The sequence below is a fragment of the Callorhinus ursinus genome, unplaced genomic scaffold (assembly GCF_003265705.2).
Source record: "Callorhinus ursinus isolate GAN/ISIS: 27379988/994484 unplaced genomic scaffold, GSC_fseal_2.0 scaffold1, whole genome shotgun sequence".
Lineage (NCBI taxonomy): Eukaryota > Metazoa > Chordata > Mammalia > Carnivora > Otariidae > Callorhinus > Callorhinus ursinus.
In genome coordinates this window covers 40092299-40114977 of record NW_027397063.1, presented here as the reverse complement: position 1 = coordinate 40114977, position 22679 = coordinate 40092299, and the positions used below count along the sequence as shown (strand labels likewise).

General features: G+C 34.9%; 1 protein-coding gene across 7 annotated transcripts in view; it reads left to right on the top strand.

Annotated features, from left to right (window-relative positions):
• Nucleotides 1–22679, top strand: part of SENP7 (SUMO specific peptidase 7) — a 134673-nt gene that overhangs the window by 30312 nt on the left and 81682 nt on the right. For all 7 annotated transcript variants that reach the window (XM_073892733.1, XM_073892731.1, XM_025873460.2 and 4 more), the window contains one exon: nucleotides 7780–7877. In XM_073892733.1, the coding sequence (XP_073748834.1) occupies nucleotides 7780–7877 (98 nt within the window). The remainder of the gene's footprint in view (nucleotides 1–7779; nucleotides 7878–22679) is intronic.

The window sequence follows — 22679 nt, the reverse complement described above, 5'->3', positions numbered from 1 at the left end:
GCAGCAAAACTGGGCAGAATTTTGCCTCCACACACACACAGCCTTCCCCACTATTTATTTGTTTTTATTGCTGAATAATATTCTGTTAAGTGGATGTAGCACAGTTTGTTTATCTATCACCTGTTGAAAGACATCTTGGTTGCTTCCAAGTTTTGGCAATTATCAATAAAGCTATAGTAAACATTCATGTGCATGTTTTTGTGTGGACACATTTCTGACTTATTTCACTAAATACCAAGGATTGCAGTTGTTGGTTTGTATGTTAAGGGTAGGTTTAGTTTTGTCAGGAACTGCTAAATTGTCTTCCAAAATGGTTGTACCATATTGCATTCCCACCAGCACCTAATGGGATTTCCTGATGCTCCACATTCTAGTTGACGTTTGGTATTGTCAGTGTTTTGTGTTTTAGCCATTCTAATAGGTGTACAGTGGTATCTTGTTTTAACTTGCAGTTCTCTGATGACATATTTTCTTGAGTTTTTTTTATATGTATATTTGCCAGCTGTGTATCTTCTTTGGTGAAGTGTGCCTTCAGATCTTTGGCTCTTTTTAAAATTGGATTGTTTTCTTATTTTTGAGTTTTAAGAGTCCATTGTACATTTTGGATACCAGTCTTTTTATCAGATATGTGTTTTGCAAAGTTTTTTTTTCCTAGTCTTTGTGTTATCTTTTCATTTCCTTGATGGTCTTTCACAAAGTAGAAGTTTTAATTTCAGTGAAGCCCAAATTATTTTTTTTCTTCATGGATAGTGCTTTAGGTATTATATCTAAGAAGTAACTGCCTAACCCAAGGTCACCTAGGTTTTCTCTGATGAGAAAACCTTTTAGGAGTTTTATAGTTTTGCATTTTATATTTAGATCTGTGGCCCATTTTGCATCAATTTTTGCGAAAGATGTAAGACTTATGGCTCTGTATCTTTCTACAGGGATATCAGCACCATTTGTTGAAAATACTAGCCTGCAGAATTGAATTGCCATTGTTCCCATGTCATAAATCAGTTGATTACATTATGTGGATCTATTTCCCAGCTATTTATTCTGTTCCATTGATCTATTTGTTTTTTCTTTTGTCCATGCCAAGCTATCTTGGTTACTGTAGCTTTAAGTCTACAGTAACCAATAAAACTAGTAAGTCTTGACATTAGGAGTGTAAGTTTTCTGAGTTTGTTTTTCTTCAATATTGTATTGGCTATTCTGGGTCTTTGGCTTTCTATTTAAAATTTAGAATCACTTTGTCAATATCCACAGACTAACTTTCTGGGATATTTGTTTGTGTTGACTATAGATCACGTTGGGAAGGCATCGTTGGAATATTGAGTCTTCCTATCCATGTATGTGAAATATCTATTTAGAACTTTGATTACCTTTTAACACAGTTTTGTAGTTTTTGTCATATAGGTTTTAAATGTATTTGATTTGTTTATAAATATTTTTTTGTGCTAACGTAGATAGTATTGTTTTTCAAATTTCAATGTAAATTACTCTTAAAGATTATTTATTTATTTATTTACTTGACACAGAGAGGAGTGAGAGAGTACAAGTAGGCAGAGAGGCAGACAGAGGGAGAGGGAGAAGCAGGCTTCCCTCAGAGCAGGGAGCCTGTTGCGGGATTCGGTCCCAGGACCCTGGGATCATGACCTGAGCCGAAGGCAGATGCTCAACCATCTGAGCCACCCAGGCACCCCTCAGTGTAAATTACTTTTAAAGAAGAAAGTGATTGACTTTTGTATAAATATGTTGTTTCCTGCACCATTGCTATAATGGCTTATTTTTTGAAGGAGTGTTTTTTTTTTTTAATTGATTCTTTGGGATTTTCTACATAGACGATTATGTCACCTTAAATAAAATTTTATTTTTTCCCCCCAATCTGTATACTTTTTATTTCCTTTTCTTATCTTACAACATTGTCTAGGACTTTAATATGAGGCTGAATAGGAGTGATGAAAGCGTGCATCCTTGCTTTGTTTTTTATCTTAGTGTGGAAGCATTGTTGATTTTTCTCTATTAAGTATATTTTCTGTAGGTTTACTGTAGATGTTCTTTATTGGATTGAGAACATCTCCCTCTATTGCTACTTTGCTGAGAATTTTCTTTAGAAAAAATCATAAATGGCTTTTAGAGTTTGTCAGATGCTTTTTTTCTGCATCTATTGATATGATCATTGGATTTTTCTTATTTAGCTTGTTGTCATTAATAGATTTTCCAATCCATTATCCAGCATTGCATATTTGAAATAAATCTCACTTGTTCATGATGTATAATTCTTTTTTTTTTTTAAGATTTTATTTATTTATTTGACAGAGAGAGACACAGCGAGAGAGGGAACACAAGCAGGGGGAGTGGGAGAGGGAGAAGCAGGCTTCCTGCTGAGCAGAGAACCCGATGCGGGGCTTGATCCCAGGACTCTGGGATCATGACCTGAGCTGAAGGCAGATGCTTAACAACTGAGCCACCCAGGCGCCCCTGTATAATTCTTTTTGGACATTGTTGGATTTGATTCTTTTGAGATTTTTGCATCTATGTTTCTAAGAGAGATTGTGTAGTTTCACTATCTTATAATGTATTTTTCTGGTTTTGATGTTAAGGTAATGCTGTACTCATAGAATGAGTTTGGAAGTGTTCCTCTGCTTCTGTTTTCTGGAAGAAATTGTTGAAAATTGGTATAAGTGGCTTCCTTAAATGTTTGGTAGAATTCATCGGTGAACCAATCTGGGCCCAGTGCTTTCTGTTTTGGAAGGTATTAAATATTGATTCAATTTCTTTAATAGATATGAGCCTATTCAGATTATGTATTTCTCATTGTGCAAGTTTTGGTAGATTGTGTCTTTCAAGGTATTAGTTCATTTCATCTAGGTTATCAAGTATGTGAGAGTAGAGTTGTTTATAGCATTTCTTTATTATTTTTTTATAGTATCCATGGGATTAGTAGTGCTTACCTCTTTCATTTCTCGTATTAGTAATTAGTGTTTTATCTTTTTTTCTTAGTTAACCTGGGTTGAGGTTTGTCAATTTTATTCTTTTTAAAGAAGCAATTTTTGGTTTTGTCGATTTTTCTCTATTGATTTCTTATTTTCAATTTCATTGATTTCTGCTCTATTTTTCTTTTTATCTGCTACTTTGGAATAATTTTGCTCTTTGTTTTTTAGTTTCCAAAGCAGGAAGTTCAGATTATTGATTTTAGAATGATCTCTTTTTAAAATTTATTTTCTTTTTTTAAGATTTTATTTATTTGAGAGAGAGAGTGTGCGTGCACAAGTGGGGGGAGGGGCAGATGGAGAAGCAGACTCCCCCTTGAGTAGGGAGCCTGATGTGGGACTCAATCCCAGGACCCTGGGAGCATGTCCTGAGCCGAAGGCAGCTGCTTAACCCAGTGAGCCATCCAGGCTTCCTGAATTGTCTCTTTTTTTAAATAGCTACATCCAATGCAATGAATTCCCTGCTTAGCGTATGAGCTTGAGTATGTGTATTCTTCTGTTTTTAGATGAAGTATTCTATAAGTGTTACTTGGATACAGTTGGTTGATGGTGTTGTTCAGTTTAACTCTGTCTTTACTGATTTTCTGCCTGCTGGGTCTGTCTGTTTCTGATGGAGCGGTTTTGAAGTCTTCAACTATAATTATTCTATTTGTCCTTGAATTTTTATCAATTTTTGCCTTATGTATTTTGGTGCTCTATTGTTGAGCACATAAATATTAAAGATTCTTATGTCTTCTTGGAGAATTGACCCCTTTTATCATTATGTAGTATTTTTCTTTATCCCTATATCCCTCCAAATTGGTAATTTTTCTTTTTCTGAAGTTTGTTGAGTCTGAAATCAGTATAGCTATTCTAACTTTCTTTTGATTTGTGTTAGAATGGCATATCTTTATCCCTTGACTTTTCATATTGTGTTCAGTGTATAGTTGGGTCTTTTTTTTTTTTTTTTTTGATTGATCTTTGAATATTGAACCACCTTTCTGCCCTGGAATAAACCCTAACTTCCTGTATTGTATTATTCTTTTCACATATTACTTGTTTTGATCTAATTTTTTTTAAAGATTTTATTTATTTATTGGACAGAGAGAGAGACAGAGAGCACAAGTGGGGAGGAGGGGGAGAAGCAGGCTCCCCGCTGAGCAGCGAGCCCCATGTGGGGCTTGATCCCAGGACCCTGAGATCATGACCTGAGCTGAAGGCAGGTGCTTAACTGACTGAGCCACCCAGGCACCCCCTGATCTGCTAATTTTTTTTGTTGAGTGTTTTTGTCTATGCTTACCAGAGATGTTGGTCTTTAGGTGTTTTTCTTCTTTTACTGCCATTATATGGGTTCAGTTTCAGTGCAATGCTTACATTATAGAATGGGAATTCTAGTTAATGGAATAGAGAGTATAGAATTCATTTTCTTAAATGTCTGATTTGCTAGGAAAACTCTCAGGGCCTGTAGAGGAGGCTAGGAGTTAGTAGAAGGGAGGGTGGCAGCTGTGTTTATAAAAGGGAGCAGAAAGGATTTGTGTGACCCAACTGTTCTATATCTTGACTTTGGTTGTGGTCACACAGTTATGCACATATGATAAAATAGCACTAAACTAAAAATGCACTCATACCAAATGTGTGCATATAAAACAGGTGAAATCTTAATAATGTCATGAATTGTCTCATTGTTAATTACCTGGTTATATATTTTTCTGTAGTCATGTAGGGTGTTTGGGGAAAACATTGGGGAAAAGTGGTTGAAGAGTATGCAGGATTCCCCAGACCTTCCCCCATAATTCATCTAGTGGCTCAGTAGATACTGGCTAGCAAATAATTTCAGCTTATGTTTTTTGATAAGTGTTTTCATTGTTGGCATTACATATTACTTACTTTGGAAACTGGATGAAGAACCAATAGAGTTGAAATTCTGATATAAAGTTAAATGCAGACCAATAATCTCAATTGGTTGGAAAGTCATCATGCATTTTTATTACAGTAAGCTGTGACGGGGTGAGTAGTTTTGAACAAAGTCAGCATTTTCCTCAAGATACAGCTTTGGTTCCTTTTTAGTATCTAAGGAAGCACTCAATTGAGACTGTGAACCCCACACCACTTAGAATGCATGTAGAGTTGATTTTATCCAAGAAAAATTTTAGTAGTTACTGTGGACCGTTTTATTTTAATTAGCATAGTATTTATTTTGGTGTCCTTGCGAGAATGAGAGGGATAAAATGATGTAACTGAATGCCCTAATCCTGTCTGTAAACAAAGTCTTTTTTTCTTCTAAAAGCCTTTTTCATATTTAAAATAAAATTATTCATGCTATCTTAACTTTACTGTTTGTGGTCAGGTAGCTTTCAGATTATGTATGGGAATAAATTCCCATTCATAATCAGTTTATAGGAGAATTCTTTGTTACCTGATTTTTATTTTTCAGAGATAGCATATAATAGGTTCATAGACTAAAAGAAAAACAAATCATAACTGTGAAAAATACAAATTATTAACCCAGCCTACAATTCTTAACTAATTTTTAAAAAAATATGTAAATATTTTAATGTGATATTAACTATAAGAAACAAGTGACCAAAGTCTAAGTGAATTTTATTTTCATTTGATAACATCTCTGGATATACTTCAGGTTACCCTTGGATATGGTAGGATTCAAGAATTTAGACTTAATGACATTTTAATCAATCTCCCTCCTATTAAAGTTATCTCCAGTTTGTCTCCATGAGTTCATCTTATTTTTGTAGTAGTTTAAAACTCTCGTTCTTTTGGGTGCCGGGGTCACTCAGTCAGTTAAGCGTCTGCCTTTAGCTGGGGTCATGATCCCAGGGTCCTGGGATCGATGTGAGCCCTGCATTGGGGCTCCCTTCTCAACGGGAAGTCTGCTTCTCCCTCTCCCTCTGCTCCTTCCCCTGCTCATGCTCTCTCTCTTTTGCTCTGTCTCTCTCAAGTAAATAAATAAAATCTTAAAACCCCAGAAAACTCTCATTCTTTTTTGCCCCCTCTTTGGTGGGATTAATGTTGTTTTCTCTGTATAGAATCTGAGGCTCAAAGACTAGTACTTTAATCATTTTGCACATATAGGCAAACCAGATTACAGAATGATTAGTGGGATACAAAAAAATCAATAACATAAAATGCGAAGGTTGCATTTACTGTGAGATTAGTGGAACGATTACAGGGAACTAGTTGGCCAGTAGTTCTGAGAGTTCAACCCTTAAGCCAAATCATTTCCAGTCCTGGTTGCAGTTGATGTAAATAGATATTATAATTCATTGTGAGAATTGTTATCAATAATAGAGATATGCAAAACTTATAATGGTATTGTAGAAGAGATTGATTTAGTCTGCTAGAGGGTGAGGAAGGTTTCTTGGTGGTACTAGATTGAAGCTTACTGGACAAAGAGAACTAGGGAGGGTAAAGCATATTTTAGTAAGGAAACATGTTGAAGGATGAAACTGCAAAGCACTTCAGGGAATTACAGGTAGTTTAGTATGATCAGAATACAAGATGCATGGGAAGCTGAAGTGAGATATGTAGGTCGAGGTCTGGGAGGGTCTCCAGTGCAGGAGCCTCTGTCCTTGTGGAGTTCCCATGTGTGGTATGTGGATGTGTTCACCAACCTGAGAGCTCTCTGAACCCCATACTGTTGGGATTTTTATGGAAGTTTCCACATGTAGGTATAACTTATTCAGTCTGTTTTCAGCTCTTTTTGCCCTCTCTAGAGAATGGAGGGTGGGACTAAAAATTCCAAGCTTCTAATTATGGCTTAGTCTTTCTGGTGACCAGTGCTCATCCAGGAGCCTTCCAGGAGCCCATCCAGAGTCACCTCATTCGTACAAGACACTCCTATCACCCAGGAAATTACAACGGTTTCAGGAGCCCTTTGGTAGGAATGGGGATCAAAGATCAAATATTGTAACAAAAGATGCTCTTATCAATCCAGAAAATTACAAGGGTTTTAGGAGCTCTGTGCCAGGAACTGGGGGCAGAGACCAATATATATATTTTTTGTTCTCCCACAGTCATCAGGGGTCATCAATGTTGTGGCATATGTCAAAATTAAGACTGAATGATATTTCATTGTATTATATACCATATTTTGTTTATTCTTTCTTTTATTGATGGGACACTTGAATTACTTCTACCTTTTAGCTTTTGTGAACATGCTGCTATAAACACAGGTATACAGATCTCTTTAAGGAAAACAGTGTTTTAAACTTATTACATATATAGTCATCTTACATCCTTGTGAGAGAGCTACTATTATGTCCATTTTAATGATAAGGAAACTAATGCAGAGAAGATAAATAATATACTTGTCTAGATTCATACTGTTTTGTGTTAAATAATTTTAACTTTTGTGTCTAGTCAGATTAAATCTAAACCCTGTTAGTAAGATGTCTGACTTTCCTAAAATTTTCCATGTAGCAATTCATAGGGAACAAGTTGTAATCCCTTCCAATTGTAAATGCAGTTACTTCAAAATCACAGACCCTATTTAACTTGGTATGTAATAATTTTTATTTCCTTTAGTCTTACAAAAATTGTATGATTATGTAAACTTTGGAGTCTAAAACTGTTGATTTCCTAACTAAAGTTAGCTCGACATTTTAAAATATCTTCCTTCTATTTTTTTGGTGGGCTTATATTTCTGCACTAGCAAAAGAGCGAGGTGGTTTTGTAGATTGCACTTTTTTTCTTCTGTGACCTATGAATTTGGCTGTTTATCTTGAATTTCTAAATAAAAACAAATTTAAGTGCCTTTTAATTGTCATATTGTTATATTTAGTATTAAATTCCGTTTTTCCCCCCCCAGTGGAAAAGAAGCCTAAGAAATAAGGTCCTCTCTCTAGACCATAAAAGTAGAAAAAGTGTCCGTGGACGTCCTGTCACTTCTAAAACATCACCAGAAAGGTAAGATATATGTGTGTATGACATAGGATGGGCTTATACTGTTTATAAATAGTGTGATCATGGGTGATTCATCTAGCCTCTTTGGGTCTTAGTTACCATACTCTTGAAATACAAAGACTGAATTCAGGATTCAATTCTAAGGTTCCTTCCAAGCTTGAACTTTTTGTGATTCTAAGTCATTTTAACCCCCCCCCCTTTTTTATGCATTTGGAACATCTTGATAAACTTTAGCTGGTAAAACAAGAGTTACATATAGACTTTATAATGCTTGATTCATCATTTGTGGCCTGCAGTAAAAAGGATGCTCAATTTAGCAACTGTGGGGCTAGTCATAGTATTAGTGAATTATGGTTATGCTAGAATTAAATATGTGGAGGATTGAAATTGCAATTATCAGAAGAAATTTAGAGCATTTCAGGATTGGACATCCATAAATTATTAAAAAGTTGTTATTGTCCAAAAGGGCATTGAATTTTCTTTTTTTGAATAGTGAATGAATGAAAAAATGAGTAACAAAGTAAAAATTACGGTTACTGGGAGATCACATGAATTAGAAGACTAATTGAAGTTCTTAAATTTATGCCAGAGCACTTTATAAAGTACTTAGTCTTATTCTCCCTTTTCAAGTAAATTGTCTGTAGGAAATGAAAAACCTATTGATGATTCCATATCATTACCAATATTTAGTTCTCTCCCTCCCTCCCTTCCTTCCTTCTATAGATGTCCCTGTGGGTGTGAAATGGTGCCTCATTGTGGTTTTGATAGCATTTTCTAATGACATTATCTTTTTATGTGGTTGTTGGTCATTTTTATATCTTCTTTGGAGAATAGTCGATTTAGATCCTTTGCCATTTTAAAATTGTGTTGTTTCTGTTTTTGTTGAGTTGTAAGAATTCTTTTTATATTCTGTATACAAGTCTGTATCAGATATATGATTTGCAAATATTTTCTCCCATTCAGCTTTTCACTTTCTTGATGTTGATGTTGTCTTTTGAAGCACAGTTTTTTTCATTTTGATGAAGTACCATTTATCTGTTTTTCTTTTGTTGCTGTGCTTTTGTTGTCCTAAGAATCTATTGCCTAATCTGACATTACAGTGATTTATCTTGAGTTTTCTTCTAAGAGTTTTAAGATTCTAACTATTAGATTTAGGTCTTTTATCCATTTAGAGTTAATTTTTGGATATGATATGAGATAGGCATCCAGATATATATTTTTGTGAATATGCAGTTGTCCCAGCACCTTTGGTTGAAAAGGTACCAATTTTTTGGGTACTTTCATTGAAAATCAATTGACTGTAAAGGTTTATTGCTGGATTTGGAATTATATTTCATTGAGCTATATGTCTGTCCTTATGCTAGTACCACTGTGTCTTGATTATTACAACTTGGCATTAAGTTTTGAAATTGGGAAGTGAGAGTCTTCCAACGTTATTATTTTTTCGAGATTATTTTGGTTGTTCTGGATTCCTTGCATTTTCAGTTGAATTTTAGAATCAGTTTGTCAATTTTAACAAAAAAAGCCAACAAGGATTTTGATAGAGGATGTGTTGAATCTGTAGAATAATTTGGGGATTTTGGCCATCTTGATATTTAAAAGCCCTCTGATTCATGGGCATGAGATAACTTTCCATTTATTTAGATCCTTTTTAATTTCTTTCAACAGCGTTTGGTAATTTATTTTCTTCTTTTTGATGCCATTGTGACTGGAATTGTTTTCTTAATTTTATTTTCAGACTGTTCATTGTTAATGTATGGGAACTGATTTATATATGTTGACATAATATACTGCGACCTTGTTTAAGTCTTACTAGTTATAGAAGTTTTTAGTAGATTTCTTGGAGTTTTGTTCACAAAGACAGTTTTACTTCTTTCTTTCCAACTGGATGCCTTTAATTTTCTCTCTTTGCTTAATTGTCCCGTCTAGACCTTGTACAATGTGGAATAAAAGTGGTGAGAATGGACATCTTTGTTTTTTCCTCACTCTCAGAGGGAAAGCAGTCAGTATTTTACCATTAAGTATCATGTTAGCTAGGTTTTTCATAGATGCTTTGCTATGGTTTGAATGTTTGTGTCCCCTCAAAATGTTTATGTTGAAATTCTAATGCCCAGTGTGATGGCATTTGGAGGTGGGTTCCCTTAGGAGGTTGTTTAAGTCATGAGGGTGGAGCCCTCACGAATGGGATTATTGCCTAAATAAGAGACCTCACAGAGCTTCTTAGTTTCTTCCATCCTGTGTGGACACGGTGAGAAGTTAGCAGTCTGCAATCTAGAAGAGGGCCTTCACCAGAGCCTGACATGCCGGCTGTTACCCTGATCTTAGACTTAGCAGTCTCCAGAACCATAAGAAATAAATGTTGTTTGTAAGCCACCCACTTTATGGTATTTTGTTATAGTAACTCAGACAGACTAAGACATATCCTTTTTCATGATAAGGAAGTTCCTTTTTTTTTTTTTTTTAAAGATTTTATTTATTTATTTGACAGAGAGAGAGAGACAGTGAGAGAGGGAACACAAGCAGGGGGAGTGGGAGAGGGAGAAGCAGGCTTCCCACTGAGCAGAGAACCCAATGTGGGGCTCGATCCCAGGACTCTGGGATCATGACCTGAGCTGAAGGCAGATGCTTAACGACTGAGCCACCCAGGTGCCCCAGGAAGTTCCTTTCTATTCCTAATTTGTTGGAGGTTTTTTATCATGAATCTGTGTTGGATTTTGTCAGATCCCTTTTCTGCATTCATATTATGTGTATCCTTTATTAATATAATACATAACTTAATTTTTAAATCTTAAACCAACTTTGATTCCTGGGATAAATCCCACTTGATCCTGATTTATGATCCCATTTATATGTTGCTGGATTCAGTTTGCTAGGATTTTGTTGAGTGTATTTACATTTGCATTAAGAAGAGAAATTCATCTGCTGTTTTCTTAGGTTGTCTTTGTCTGGCTTTGGAATCAGGTTAATACTGGCCTTGAAGAATGAGTTGAAAAGTGTTCTCTCTTTCTTTGTTTTTTGGGAAGAATTTTTGGCAGGTCAATATTAATTTTTCTTTAAATATTTTGTTTTTAAGATTTTATTTTTTTTAATTTAAATTTTTAAAAGGATTTTATTTATTTATTTGTCAGAGAGAGAGAGAGAGCACAAGCAGGGGGAGTGGCAGGCAGAGGGAGAAGCAGGCTCCCTGCTGAGCAAGGAGCCCGATGGGGGACTCGATCCCAGGACCCCAGGATGATGACCTGAGCCAAAGGCATATGCTCAACTGAGTGAGCCATCCAGGCATCCCTAAGATTGTATTTTTAAGTAATCTCTACACTCAACATGGGACTTGAACTCACAGCCCTCAGATCAGTAGTCACATGCTCTACTGTCTGAGCCAGCCAGGTGCCCTAGTTTTTCTTTGAATGTTTGATGAAATGCACCAGTGAGCCATCTGGTCATTAGCATTGTGTGTGTGTGTGTGTGTCTGAAGTTTTCACATTACAAATGTAAATTTTTATTTGTTATAGCTCTATTCAGATTTTCTATTTTTTTATGAGTCAGTTTTGCTAGCTTTTGCCTTTCTAGGAATTTGTTCATTTTATAAGTTATCTAATTTGTTGGCATATGTTTGTTCAAAATATTCCCCCCTCATAATCTTTTTAATTACTGTAATATTGTTAGTGATTTCTTTTTCATTTCTGATTTACCAATTTTCATCTTCTCTCTCTTTTTCTGTTCAGTCTCCCTAACGATTTGTTAATTTTGTTGATCTTTTCAAAGAACCAACTTTTGATTTCATCAATTCTCCCTATTGGTTTTCTATTTCATTTTTTTCCACTATAATCTTTTTTTCCTTGTTCTTGTTTTGGAAATAGTTTGTGCTTCTTTTTCTAAATCTTAAGGTGTATAGTAAAGTTATTGATTTGAGATCTGTCTTGTTTTCTAACATAGACATTTATAGTTTTAAATTTCCCCTGAGCTATATTAGGTACAAGTCTCATAATTTTGGTATATTGTGATATTCTTTTCATTAATCTCGAAAGTATTCACTGATTGGTAAGATTTTTTTTTGACCCATTCGTTATGAAAGTGTGTATAATTTAATTTCTGCATATTTTTAAATTTCAAAGATTTTCTTCTGTTAATTTTTTATTGATATATACTTGACATAACATTATATCATTTTCAGGTATAGAATGTAATGATTTAGTATTTGAATATATTGAGAAGTGATCACCACAGTAAGTCTAGTTGGTCCGTCACTATGCATAGTTATACATGTTTTTTTCTTGTGATGAGAACTTTTAAGATTTACTCTCACTCTCTTAGCCATTTTCAAATATACAGTACAGTGTTATTAACTATAGTCACCATGCTGTATAGTAGTTCCCATGACTGAGTTATCTGTTGTTAATTTTTAATTAAATTTCACTGTGATCTGACAACATTTTGTATGATTTCCTTTCTTGTAAATTTTTTAAAAAAGATTTTATTTATTTGAGAAAGAGAGAAAGGGAGAGAGAGAGAGTATGAGCAGGGGGAGGGGCAGAGTGAGAAGCAGACTCCATGCTGAGCAGGGAGCCTCACATGGAACTCAATCCCAGGACCCCGGGATTGTGACCTGAGCCGAAGGCAGATGCTTACCCAACTGAGCCACCCAGGCACCCCACCTTTCCTGTAAATTTGTTGAGGTTTAATTTTATGGTCTTGCACGTAGTCTTTTGGCAGAATGTTTTGTGTATTTGAGAAGAATGTGTATTCTGTTCCTATTTGGTGGAGTGTTCTGTAGAGGTCTATTAGATTGAGTTGGTTGATACTGTTATTCAAGGCTCCTGTTATCCTTGCTGATTTTCATTCTAGTATTTCTTTCTGTTATCAAGACTGGTGTTTTGAAGTATTGAACTATTACTGTTGAATTTCTCCCTTTTGTTTTGTCAGTTTTTGCTTAATGTATTTTGTTGTCCTGTTATTAAGAGTATGGATATTTGTAATTGGTATATCCTTGCGATGAATTAACCCTTTTATCAATGAAATGTCCCTCATTGTCTCTATTTTTGTTTGTTTTAAGGTCTATTCTGTCTGATACTGATATATTCCATTTGTCTTTAGGTTACTGTTTGCATGGTATACCTTTTTTCATCTTTTCACTTTGAACCTATTTCTTTCAATCCAAATTGTCTCATTGAGAGCATTTATTTGGATCTTGTCCTAGCAGTTTGGGCTGCTATAACAAAGTACCATAGACTGGGTGGCTTATACACAAGAAATATTTATTTTTCATAGTTCCGGTGGCTGGGAAGTCAAGTATCATGGCACCAGAGCCTTCATTATGTATGAGGGCTTCTTGGTTTGTACAGATGGCCATCTTTTCATTGTGTTCTCAAAGGGTGGAAGGGGTCTCTCTTAAGCCTCCTTTATAAGAGTGCTATTTATGAGGGTTCCACTGTCATGATCTAATCACTTCCCAAAGGCCCCTCCTCCTGATACTATCACTTTGGGGGTTTAGGATTTCAACATATGAATTTTTAAGGGAAACAAACATTCAGAATATAGCAGATCTTGATTTTTCATTTATTCTGGCAATTTCTGCCTTTTGACTAGATTGCTTAATCCAATCGCAATTCATGTGAAAATGTCAGTAGGGCCATGCTTCCTCTGAAGACATCAGGGAAGGATCTGTTCCATGTCCCTCTCCTCTCTTCTTCAAGCATTCCCTGTGTTTTGGATGCATCACTGCAATCTTATATGTTTACATGTTCACTCTGTCTTCATGTTGTCTTTCCTTTGTGTATTTTTGTTTCTGTGTTCAATTTCCAGTGTTTTGTTTTTGTTTTAAATATTTTATTTATTTGCCAGAGAGAGAACGCGCATGTGTGCATGAGAGAGTTCAAGCAGGGGGAGTGGCAGGCAGAGGGAGAAGCAGGCTCCCTGCTGAGCAAGGAGCCCGATGGGGGGACTCGATCCTAGGACCCCGGGATCATGACCTGAGCCAAAGGAAGATGCTTAACTGACTGAGCCACCCAGGGATCCCTAATTTGCAGTTTTTGTAAGGAATCCAATCGTAATGTATTATGACTTAACCTGTTGACTTCATTTTAACTTCATTACCTCTGTAAAGACACTATTTCCAAATAAAGTAATATTCTGAGATACTGGGGTTGGAGTTTAGAATATCTTTTTTCTAGGGCACAATTCAACCCCAAAAAGAACTTGAACATGAGAGAGGGATTGAGCTTCTTTTGGGACCAGTGATTTCTTTTCTTTAGGAAATGAATTGGCAATCTGTCAATTTCCTTTTCCTCATTCTTTATTGCTTCTTAAAAATTCAGTCCTTCCTCAGTGATATGTAAATAAAATGAATAACTACTTGTTATTTTGTATTGTCTTTTTTTTTTTGTTTGCTGCTTCTGATTATAGGACTATTCTGGTTTTCTATTGGTTCTTTTTTTAAAAATCAACTTTATTGGTATATTATTTACTAGAGGAGTATGTATCAATTTTAAGTATAAGTTCTTATAATTTTTGATAAATGTATTGCTTTTTTATTGTAAAATTCACAAAACACAAAATTTACCATCTCAACCATTAAAAAAGATTTTTTTGTTTATTTGAGAGAGAGAGAAAAAGAAAGAGAACACATGGCGGAGAGGGGCAGAGGGAGAGAGAGTCTAAAGCAGGTCTGTGCTCCAACCGGAGCCTGATGTGGGGCTCATCTTATTATTTTTTTAAAAGATTTTTTAAATTAATTAATTAATTTGTCAGAGAGAGAGAGAGAGAATGAGCCAGCACACAAGTAGGGAGAGCGGCAGGCAGAGGGAGAAGCAGGCTCCCTGCTGAGCAAGGGGGGCTTATCTTAATGACTCTGACGTCACAACCTGAGCTGAAACCAAGAGTTGGCTGCTTAACCCACTGTGCCACCTGGGTGCCCCCTATCTTAACCATTTTTAAATGTATACTTTAGTGGTTTTAAATACATTTATAATGTTGTACTAACATCATCACCATCCATCTCTACAACTCTTTTCATCTTCTACTACCTAAGCTGTATACCCATTAAACAGTGACTGCCAATTTCTCCCTTATCCTTCAGCCCCTAGCAACCACCATTCTACTTTCTATGAATTTGACTACTTTAAGTAACTCATGTAAGTGGAATCATTCATTATTTTTTTCTGGTTGGCTTATTTTACTTGGCATAATGTCCCCAAGTTCATTCATGTTGCAACATGTCAGAATTTACTTTCTTTTTAGGCTGGTTAATAATTCCATTCCAATATTTCATTCCACACAATTTTGCTTGCCATTCATCTGTCATTGGGCACTTGTGTTACTTCCACATTTTTGCTGTTGTGAATAATGCTGCTGTGAACATGGGTATACAAATATATTGTCAAAACTCTGTTTTCAGTTCTTTGAAAATGGGGTGTATACCCCAAGTAGAATTGCTGCAATATGGTAATTCTGTTTTTTATTTTTGAGGATCACTATACTTTTTTTTTTTTTTTTAATAACAGCTGCACCGTTTTACATTGCCACTAGTAGTATGTAAGGGTTCCACTTTCTCTGCATCTTCATCAACACTTTTTTTTTTCATAATAGCCATCCTAATGGGTGTGAAATAATAGGTGGTTTTGTTTTTGATTTGTGTTTCCCTAATAATTAGTGATGTTAAATATCTTTCCGTGTGCTTTTTGGCCATTTGTATATCTTCTTTGGAAAAATGTTTATTCCAGTTTTTTGCTCACTTTTTTTTTTTTAAAAGATCTTATTTATTTATTTATTTATTTATTTTTTAAAGATTTTATTTATTTATTTGACAGAGAGAGACACAGCAAGAGAGGGAACACAAGCAGGGGCAGTGGGAGAGGGAGAAGCAGGCTCCCTGATGCGGGGCTTGATCCCAGAACTCTGGGATCATGACCTGAGCTGAAGGCAGATGCTTAACAAGTGAGGCACCCAGGCGCCCCTCTTATTTATTTGTTTGACAGAGAGAGACACAGCGAGAGTGGGAACACAAGCAGGGGGAGTGGAAGAGGGAGAAGCAGTCTTCCCCCAAACAGGGAGCCTGATGCGGGGTTCGATCCCAGGACCCTGGGATCATGACCTGAGCCGAAGGCAGACACTTAACTACTGAGCCACGCAGCCACCCCTTTTGCCCACTTTTGAATTGGGCAGGTTTTTTGTTGTTGTTGTATTTTAGTTGTCTATATATTCAGAATATTTATCCCTTATCAGATACATGACTTGCAAATATTTTATCCCATTTTGTGGGTTGCCTTTCTACTCTGTTATTAGTATCTTCAGATGCTTAAATCCTTTAATCTTCATAAAGTAGTTTGTTTAGTTGTTTCCTATGCTTTTGATGTTATATCCAAGAAATCAATGCCAAGTTCAGTGTCATGGTCATGAAGATTTTCCCGTATGTTTTCTTATATAAATTTTATAATTTTCGTTCTTGCATTTAGTTCTTTGATCCATTTTGAGTTAATGTTTGTATATGTTGAGTAGAAGTCCAACTTCATTCCTTGGCATGTGGATATCCAGTTTTCCCAGCACCATTTTTGAAAACGCTGTCCTTTCCCCATTGAATGGTCTTGGCACTCTTGCTAAAAAACTTTTATTATATAGGGGTGCCTGTATGGCTCAGTCAGTTAAGTATCTGACTCTTGATCTCATTTTGGTCTTGATCTCAGGGTTGTGAGTTCAGGCCCCACATTGGCCTCCATGCTGGGTGTGGAGCCTACTTAAAAAAAAATTAAAATCATTTACTATGTAAGCATTTATTTCTGAGTTCTCTGTTCTGTTCTCTTGGTCTGTGTGTTTCATATGCCAATACCACACTGTTTTGATTACTGTAACTTTATAGTGAGTTTTGAAATAAAGAAGTGTGAGTCCTCCAGTTTTGTTCTTTTTCAAGATTGTTTTGGCCATTGAGAGTCCCTAAAGTTCCATATGAGTTTTGGGATAGGTTTTTTTATTTTTGGAAAAAACATGATTTTGATACAGTTGCATTAAATCTATGGATTGCTTTGAGTAGTATTGACATCTTAACATTTAGCCTTCCAATTAATGAACATGGGATGTGATTACATTTATTCATGTCTTTAATTTCTTCTAGCCATGTTTTTAGTTTTCATTTTATGTGTCTTTTGCCTCTTTGGTTAAGTTAATTCCTTAAGTATTTTCTTCTTTTTGATGCTATTATAAATAGAATTGTTTTCATAATTTCCTTTCAGATTTTTCATTGTTAAATGTATATGCAGCTTTTTGTGTTGAGTTTGTATCCTGCCACCTTGTTCAGTTCATTTGTGTGACAGTCTTTTTGTGGAATCCTTAGGGTTTTCTATGTATAAGATGATACCATCTCTGAATAGAGGTCTTTTTACTTATTCTTTTTCAATTTTGATTCCTTTTTTCTTTCTTTTTTTGGTCTCATTGGCTATGTACTGTGTTGAGGAGAAATGGCAAAAGTGGGCATCCTTTTCTTGTTCCTGATCTTACAGGAAAAGATTTTAGTCTTTCACCAGTAAGTATGATGTTTGCTTGGGTTTTTCATGTATGGCTTTTATTATGTTGAAGTAGTTTCCTTCATCCCTGATTGAATGTTTTTGTCATAAAAAGATATTGAGCTTTGCCAACATTTTTTTGTATCTGTTGGGATAATCATTTGTCTTTTTTCTATTCATTCTGTTACTGTGGTTTTTATATTGACTGATTTTTGTATGTTGAACCATTCTTGCATTACAGGAATAAATCCCACTTGGTCATGGTATATAATGTTTTTAATTTGCTACCGAATTTGGTTTGTTAATATTTTGTTGAGGATTTTTTTTTTTAAAAGACTTTACCTATTTATTCATGAGAGAGAGAGAGAGAGAGGCAGAGGGAGAAGCAGGCTCCCAAGGAGCAGGGAGCCCGATGCAGGACTCGGTCCCAGGACTCTGGGATCATGACCTGAGCCGAAGGCAGATGCTTAACCATCTGAGCCACCCAGACGCCCTTTGTTGAGGATTTTAAAATCAATGTTCATAAAGGATAATGGTCTTTAGTTTTCTTTCCTTGTGGTGTCTTTGTCTGGCTTCTGTGTCAGGGTAATGCTGGCCTCATAGAATAAGTTAGAAATTGTTCTTTTTGCTTCCATTTTTGGAAAAGTTTGAGAATGATTGCTGTTATTCATAAAATTTTGGAATTCACCAGTGAAACCATCAGGGTCAGGGCTTTTCTTTGTTGGGAGGTTTTTGATTACTGATTCAATGTTCTTACTAATTTTAGGTCAAGTCAGATTTTCTGTTTCTTTGTGATTCAGTCTAGGTTTTTTATTTTTAGGAATTTGTCCGTTTCATCTAGATGATCCAGTTTGTTGACATACGGTTCATAGTACTCAATAATAATCCTTTTTATTTTTGTGGAATCATTAGTAATGTCCCCACTTTAATTTTTGATTTTGGTAATTTGCATCTTATCTCTTTTTTCCTTCACTCATCTAACTAAAATTTGCCATGTTTATTGAATTTTTTTTAAAGAACCAACTTCTGGTTTCATTAACCTTCTCTATTTTTCTCTTCTATATGTCATTTGCTTGGCTTTTTATTATTTCTTTTTTCTGTTAGCTTTGAATTTAATTTTTTCTTCTAGTTTCTTCAATTGTAAAGTTAAGTTGTTGATTTGAGGTCTTTATTTTTTATAAGGTAAGCATTTATAGCTAAAAACTACCTCTTAGAACTAAGTGCTTTTGTTATATTTTGCAATTTTTTTTAAAGATTTTATTTATTTGACACAGAGAGGGAGTGAGAGAGCAGAAACAGGGGGAGTGGCAGAAGGAGAGGCAGGCTCCCTGCTGAGCAGGGAGCCAGATGCAGGGAGCCAGATCCCAGAACCCTGGGATCATGACCTGAGCCGAAGGCAGATGCTTACATGACTGAGCCACCCAGGCACCCCTGTTTTGCAAATTTTTGTATGTTGTTTTTGTTTACATTCATTTCTTAAGTATTTTCTAATTTCTCTTGTGATTTCTTCTTTGAACCGTTGGTTATTTAAGAGTGTGTTGTTTAATTTCCACAAATTTGTTGAGTTTTCCAGTTTATCTTCTTTTAGTGATTTCTAACTTCATTCCATTTTGATCAGAGAAGATACTTTGTGTGATATCTATCTTTCTAAATCTGTTGAGACTTAATTTGTTCCCCAGAATATAGTCTATCTTGAAGAATGTTCTGTGTGCATTTGAGAAGAATGTGTATTCTCTGTTGTTAGGTGGATTGTTTTGTGTATGTCTATTAGATCCAATAGGTTTATTGTATCTTTAAAGTGCTCTAATTTGTTATCTTCTGTCAGATTGTTTTATCCATTATTGAGTGTGGGGCATCGAAGTCTCCCAACTATTATTGTAGAACTGTCTATTTTTGTCTTCTGTTAATTTATGCTTTATATATTTTGATGGTCTATTATTAGGTGTGTAAATGCTTATGATGGTTATATCTTCTAGCTGTATTATACCTTGTATTAATACATAATTTCTTGTCTCTTGTAATCTTTTTTGATTTAAAGTATATTTGTAATCTTTTTTGATTTAAAGTATATTTTGTCTGATATTAAAATAGTCATGCTCTCTTTTGGTAGTATTTGCATGGAATATCTTTTTCCATCCTTTCACTTTTAACCTGTTTATGTCTTTGGATCTAATGTGACTCTGGTGTAGACAGTATATAGTTGAATCAATTTTTTTTTTAAATTCATTCTGCCACTCTCTGTCTTTGGATTGGGGAGTTTAATCCATTTCCATTTAAAGTAAGTATTGATAAGGAGTGACTTATTTGTCATTTTGCTATTTGTTTTCCATGTCTATAGCTTTTGTTTTGTCCCAACATCCCGGCATTTTTTTCTTTTTTTTGTTGTTGATTTTTTTTTTTTTTTTTTAATAGTGAGATGCTTAAATTCCCTTTTCAGTTCCTCTTTTATAGCTATTTTCTTTGTGGTTACCATAGGGGTTACATTTAACATTATAAAGTTATAGTATTCTAGTATGAATCTACCTGTTTAACTTGAATAACATGTAAAAACTCTGTTTCTTGACAGTTTTATCTCCATCTCTTTCAATTCTTGATTTCAAAAAATGATATCTTTATATATTTTATGGTCAAAAACATTAATAATTATTTTAAATGCATTTTCCTTTATATCATGTAGAAAACAAAATTTGCAGTTATAAACCAAATTTGGAATAATAGTAGCTTTTAGACTAATTTAAAAAAAAAATTCATTAGTCTGTTAAATCATATAGAAAACAAAAAGTGGAGTTTCAAACCAAAGTTATGCAGTTCCTCATGTATTTACTTTTATTTAGATTTTTATTTCCTCATATGTTATTGAGTTACTGTGTAGTTTTTTTGTTTCTCCTTACAGGATTCCCTTGAGCATTTCTTGCAGGGCAGGCCTTATGGTAGCAAACTCTAGTAGCTTTTGTTTGTCTGGGCATGTCTTAATTTCTCTCTACTCTTGAAGCACAGTTTTACTGAATATAGGATTTTTGGTTGATGGGTTTTTTTTCTTTTAGAACTTTGAATATATCAGTCCACAGCCTTCTAGCCTCCAAAATTTTTGATGAGAAATGTTATTATCTTTTTGAACATTTCTTATATGTGACAAATCACTTTTTTCTTGCTGCTTTCAAGAGTCTCTGTCTTTCAAGAATTTGATTATACTGTATCTCAGAGTGATAAACAATAAAACAATAGACAATAAAGTAAATTAAAAAATAATAAAAATTTTATTTATTTGTAAATAAAACCTTCATTGAATTATTTTAAATTGAATATGCTTTTTGACTTTTTTGTATGTCCCTGACTAATACAGTGCCAGGCACAGATAATATTCTCAGCCATCCCATGGTGTAGATATTGTTTTTCAAGGGCAAGTGATATAACCTCTAAGCCTTAGTTGCTTATATATGAAATTTAAAGTATATTTGTAATCTTTTTTTTATTAAGGCATCCTTCCAAGTTTGCTGATTCTTCTGCCTGCTCAAATCTACTTTTGAATCCCTCTAGTGAATATTTCATTTTAATTATTATACTTTCAGTTCCAGAATTTTTTTGGCTTACTTTTAGGTGTTCAGTCTCTTTGTTAATATTTCCATTTTTGTCCATAAATCACTTTCTTGACATTCTCACATTTAAAAAAAAATTCTTTGATCATCTCCAAGACATTTTTTTTTTTAAAGATTTTATTTATTTGACACAGAGAGATTGACAGTGAGAGAGGGAACACAAGCAGGGGGAGTGGGAGAGGGAGAAGCAGGCTTCCCGCTGAGCAGGGAGCCCGATGTGGGGCTCAGTCCCAGGACCACCTGAGCTGAAGGCAGACGCTTAACAACTGAGCCACCCAGGTGCCCCAGGATGTTTGTTTTAAGAGACTTTGTTTAGTACATCTGCCATCAGATCTCATTCAGGGACAGCTTTATTGATTAATTTTTTTTCCTTTGAATGGGTCCTACTTTCCTGTTTCTTTCTATGCATTATGATTTTTGTTGTTGAAAACTGGACATTTGAATCTAATAATGTGATAAGTTTGGAAATCAGATTCTCTCCCTTTCCCAGGGTTTGCTGTTTTTGCTTTTTATTTTCTTTATTTTTTTATTGTTGTATGCTGTCTCTTTGACAAAGTTCATTGTGAACTATAAATTTAAGTTTTTTTTCAGGTTTTACTTGAGTCTGTGCCTTTCCCTATGTATATGTGGTAGCTTTCTAATTTCATCCTTTAATGCATTTACTTTTGAATGGCCTAACCTTTAATGTCTGGCTCCCAAGCAGGGAAAAAGGGAAAAATGAAGAGAGGAAAAAAAGAGCATTAGCCTTTTAAGTTCCCTGGAAGTCACTTTTCCTAGAAAGGATGGGGCTTGTAATAGTGGGGGGAGGTACAACCACAATGACTTTTGGCCTCTTTTTCTGCACCTCTGACATTAGAAGCAGTAATCAGTGATTAGAGCACAAATCTGTAATATTTGGAAGATAGGATCCTTTTTTTCCCACTCTGGTTCGGACGGTGCTGAGTGCAAGCTATTCCTGTAACATGTGCCCAGCTGTTGCCAAGGGGCTGGAGGTTTGGTGTGGGTAGCTAAGAACTAAAATTGCTGCTAAGAACTAAAATTGACCAAAATTAATGACATTTTACTGCCTAAGCCTTTCTCTGAAGTTACTCTTCAGTAAACTCCAGGTTTCCGAAAATAGTTATATCAGGCAGATTTTGCTAGTGTAGTTGTTCTGTAGGTTGGGAGAGAGATTCTTGCGGGTCCTACTCCACCATCTTCCCAGAATCAGAATCCTCTTTGTATTGCTTTTTAAGATGTAAAGAAAGGAGTATTCTTTTGAATATTTATTGTAAATGTATGGCGTTCATATTAAATTTCAACAATTGGTGTTTATTTCTTTATCCTCTTTTCCAAACTCCATCTTTTTTCTACCATCAGTAAAAACTTAGAAGTAAAATTTGCCAACCAGGGAAAAACTATCTATATTAAAACGGAGGAGTCAAAAAACAACACAAGACTTAGTGCAATTTAGAGACAAAATAAGGCAATAACTGTGAAGGAGAACAGGAGTAAAGGAACAGTGAAAGGTTGGAGCATTTTTTTTTCCTGCATATTGTCTTATTTTTCTTAAAGATTAATAATTCTTTAAAAAATTCTTACTGTTTTTCTTTTGCCTGTTATGTAAGGGAAGTGGGATGGGAAATTCAAGACACAGCCAAATAACAAAGGAATCTAACCACTTCCAGTTAGATATAGTGATTGAATAGGTAGATTTATCTTTGTTTTCTTTACTATTCCTA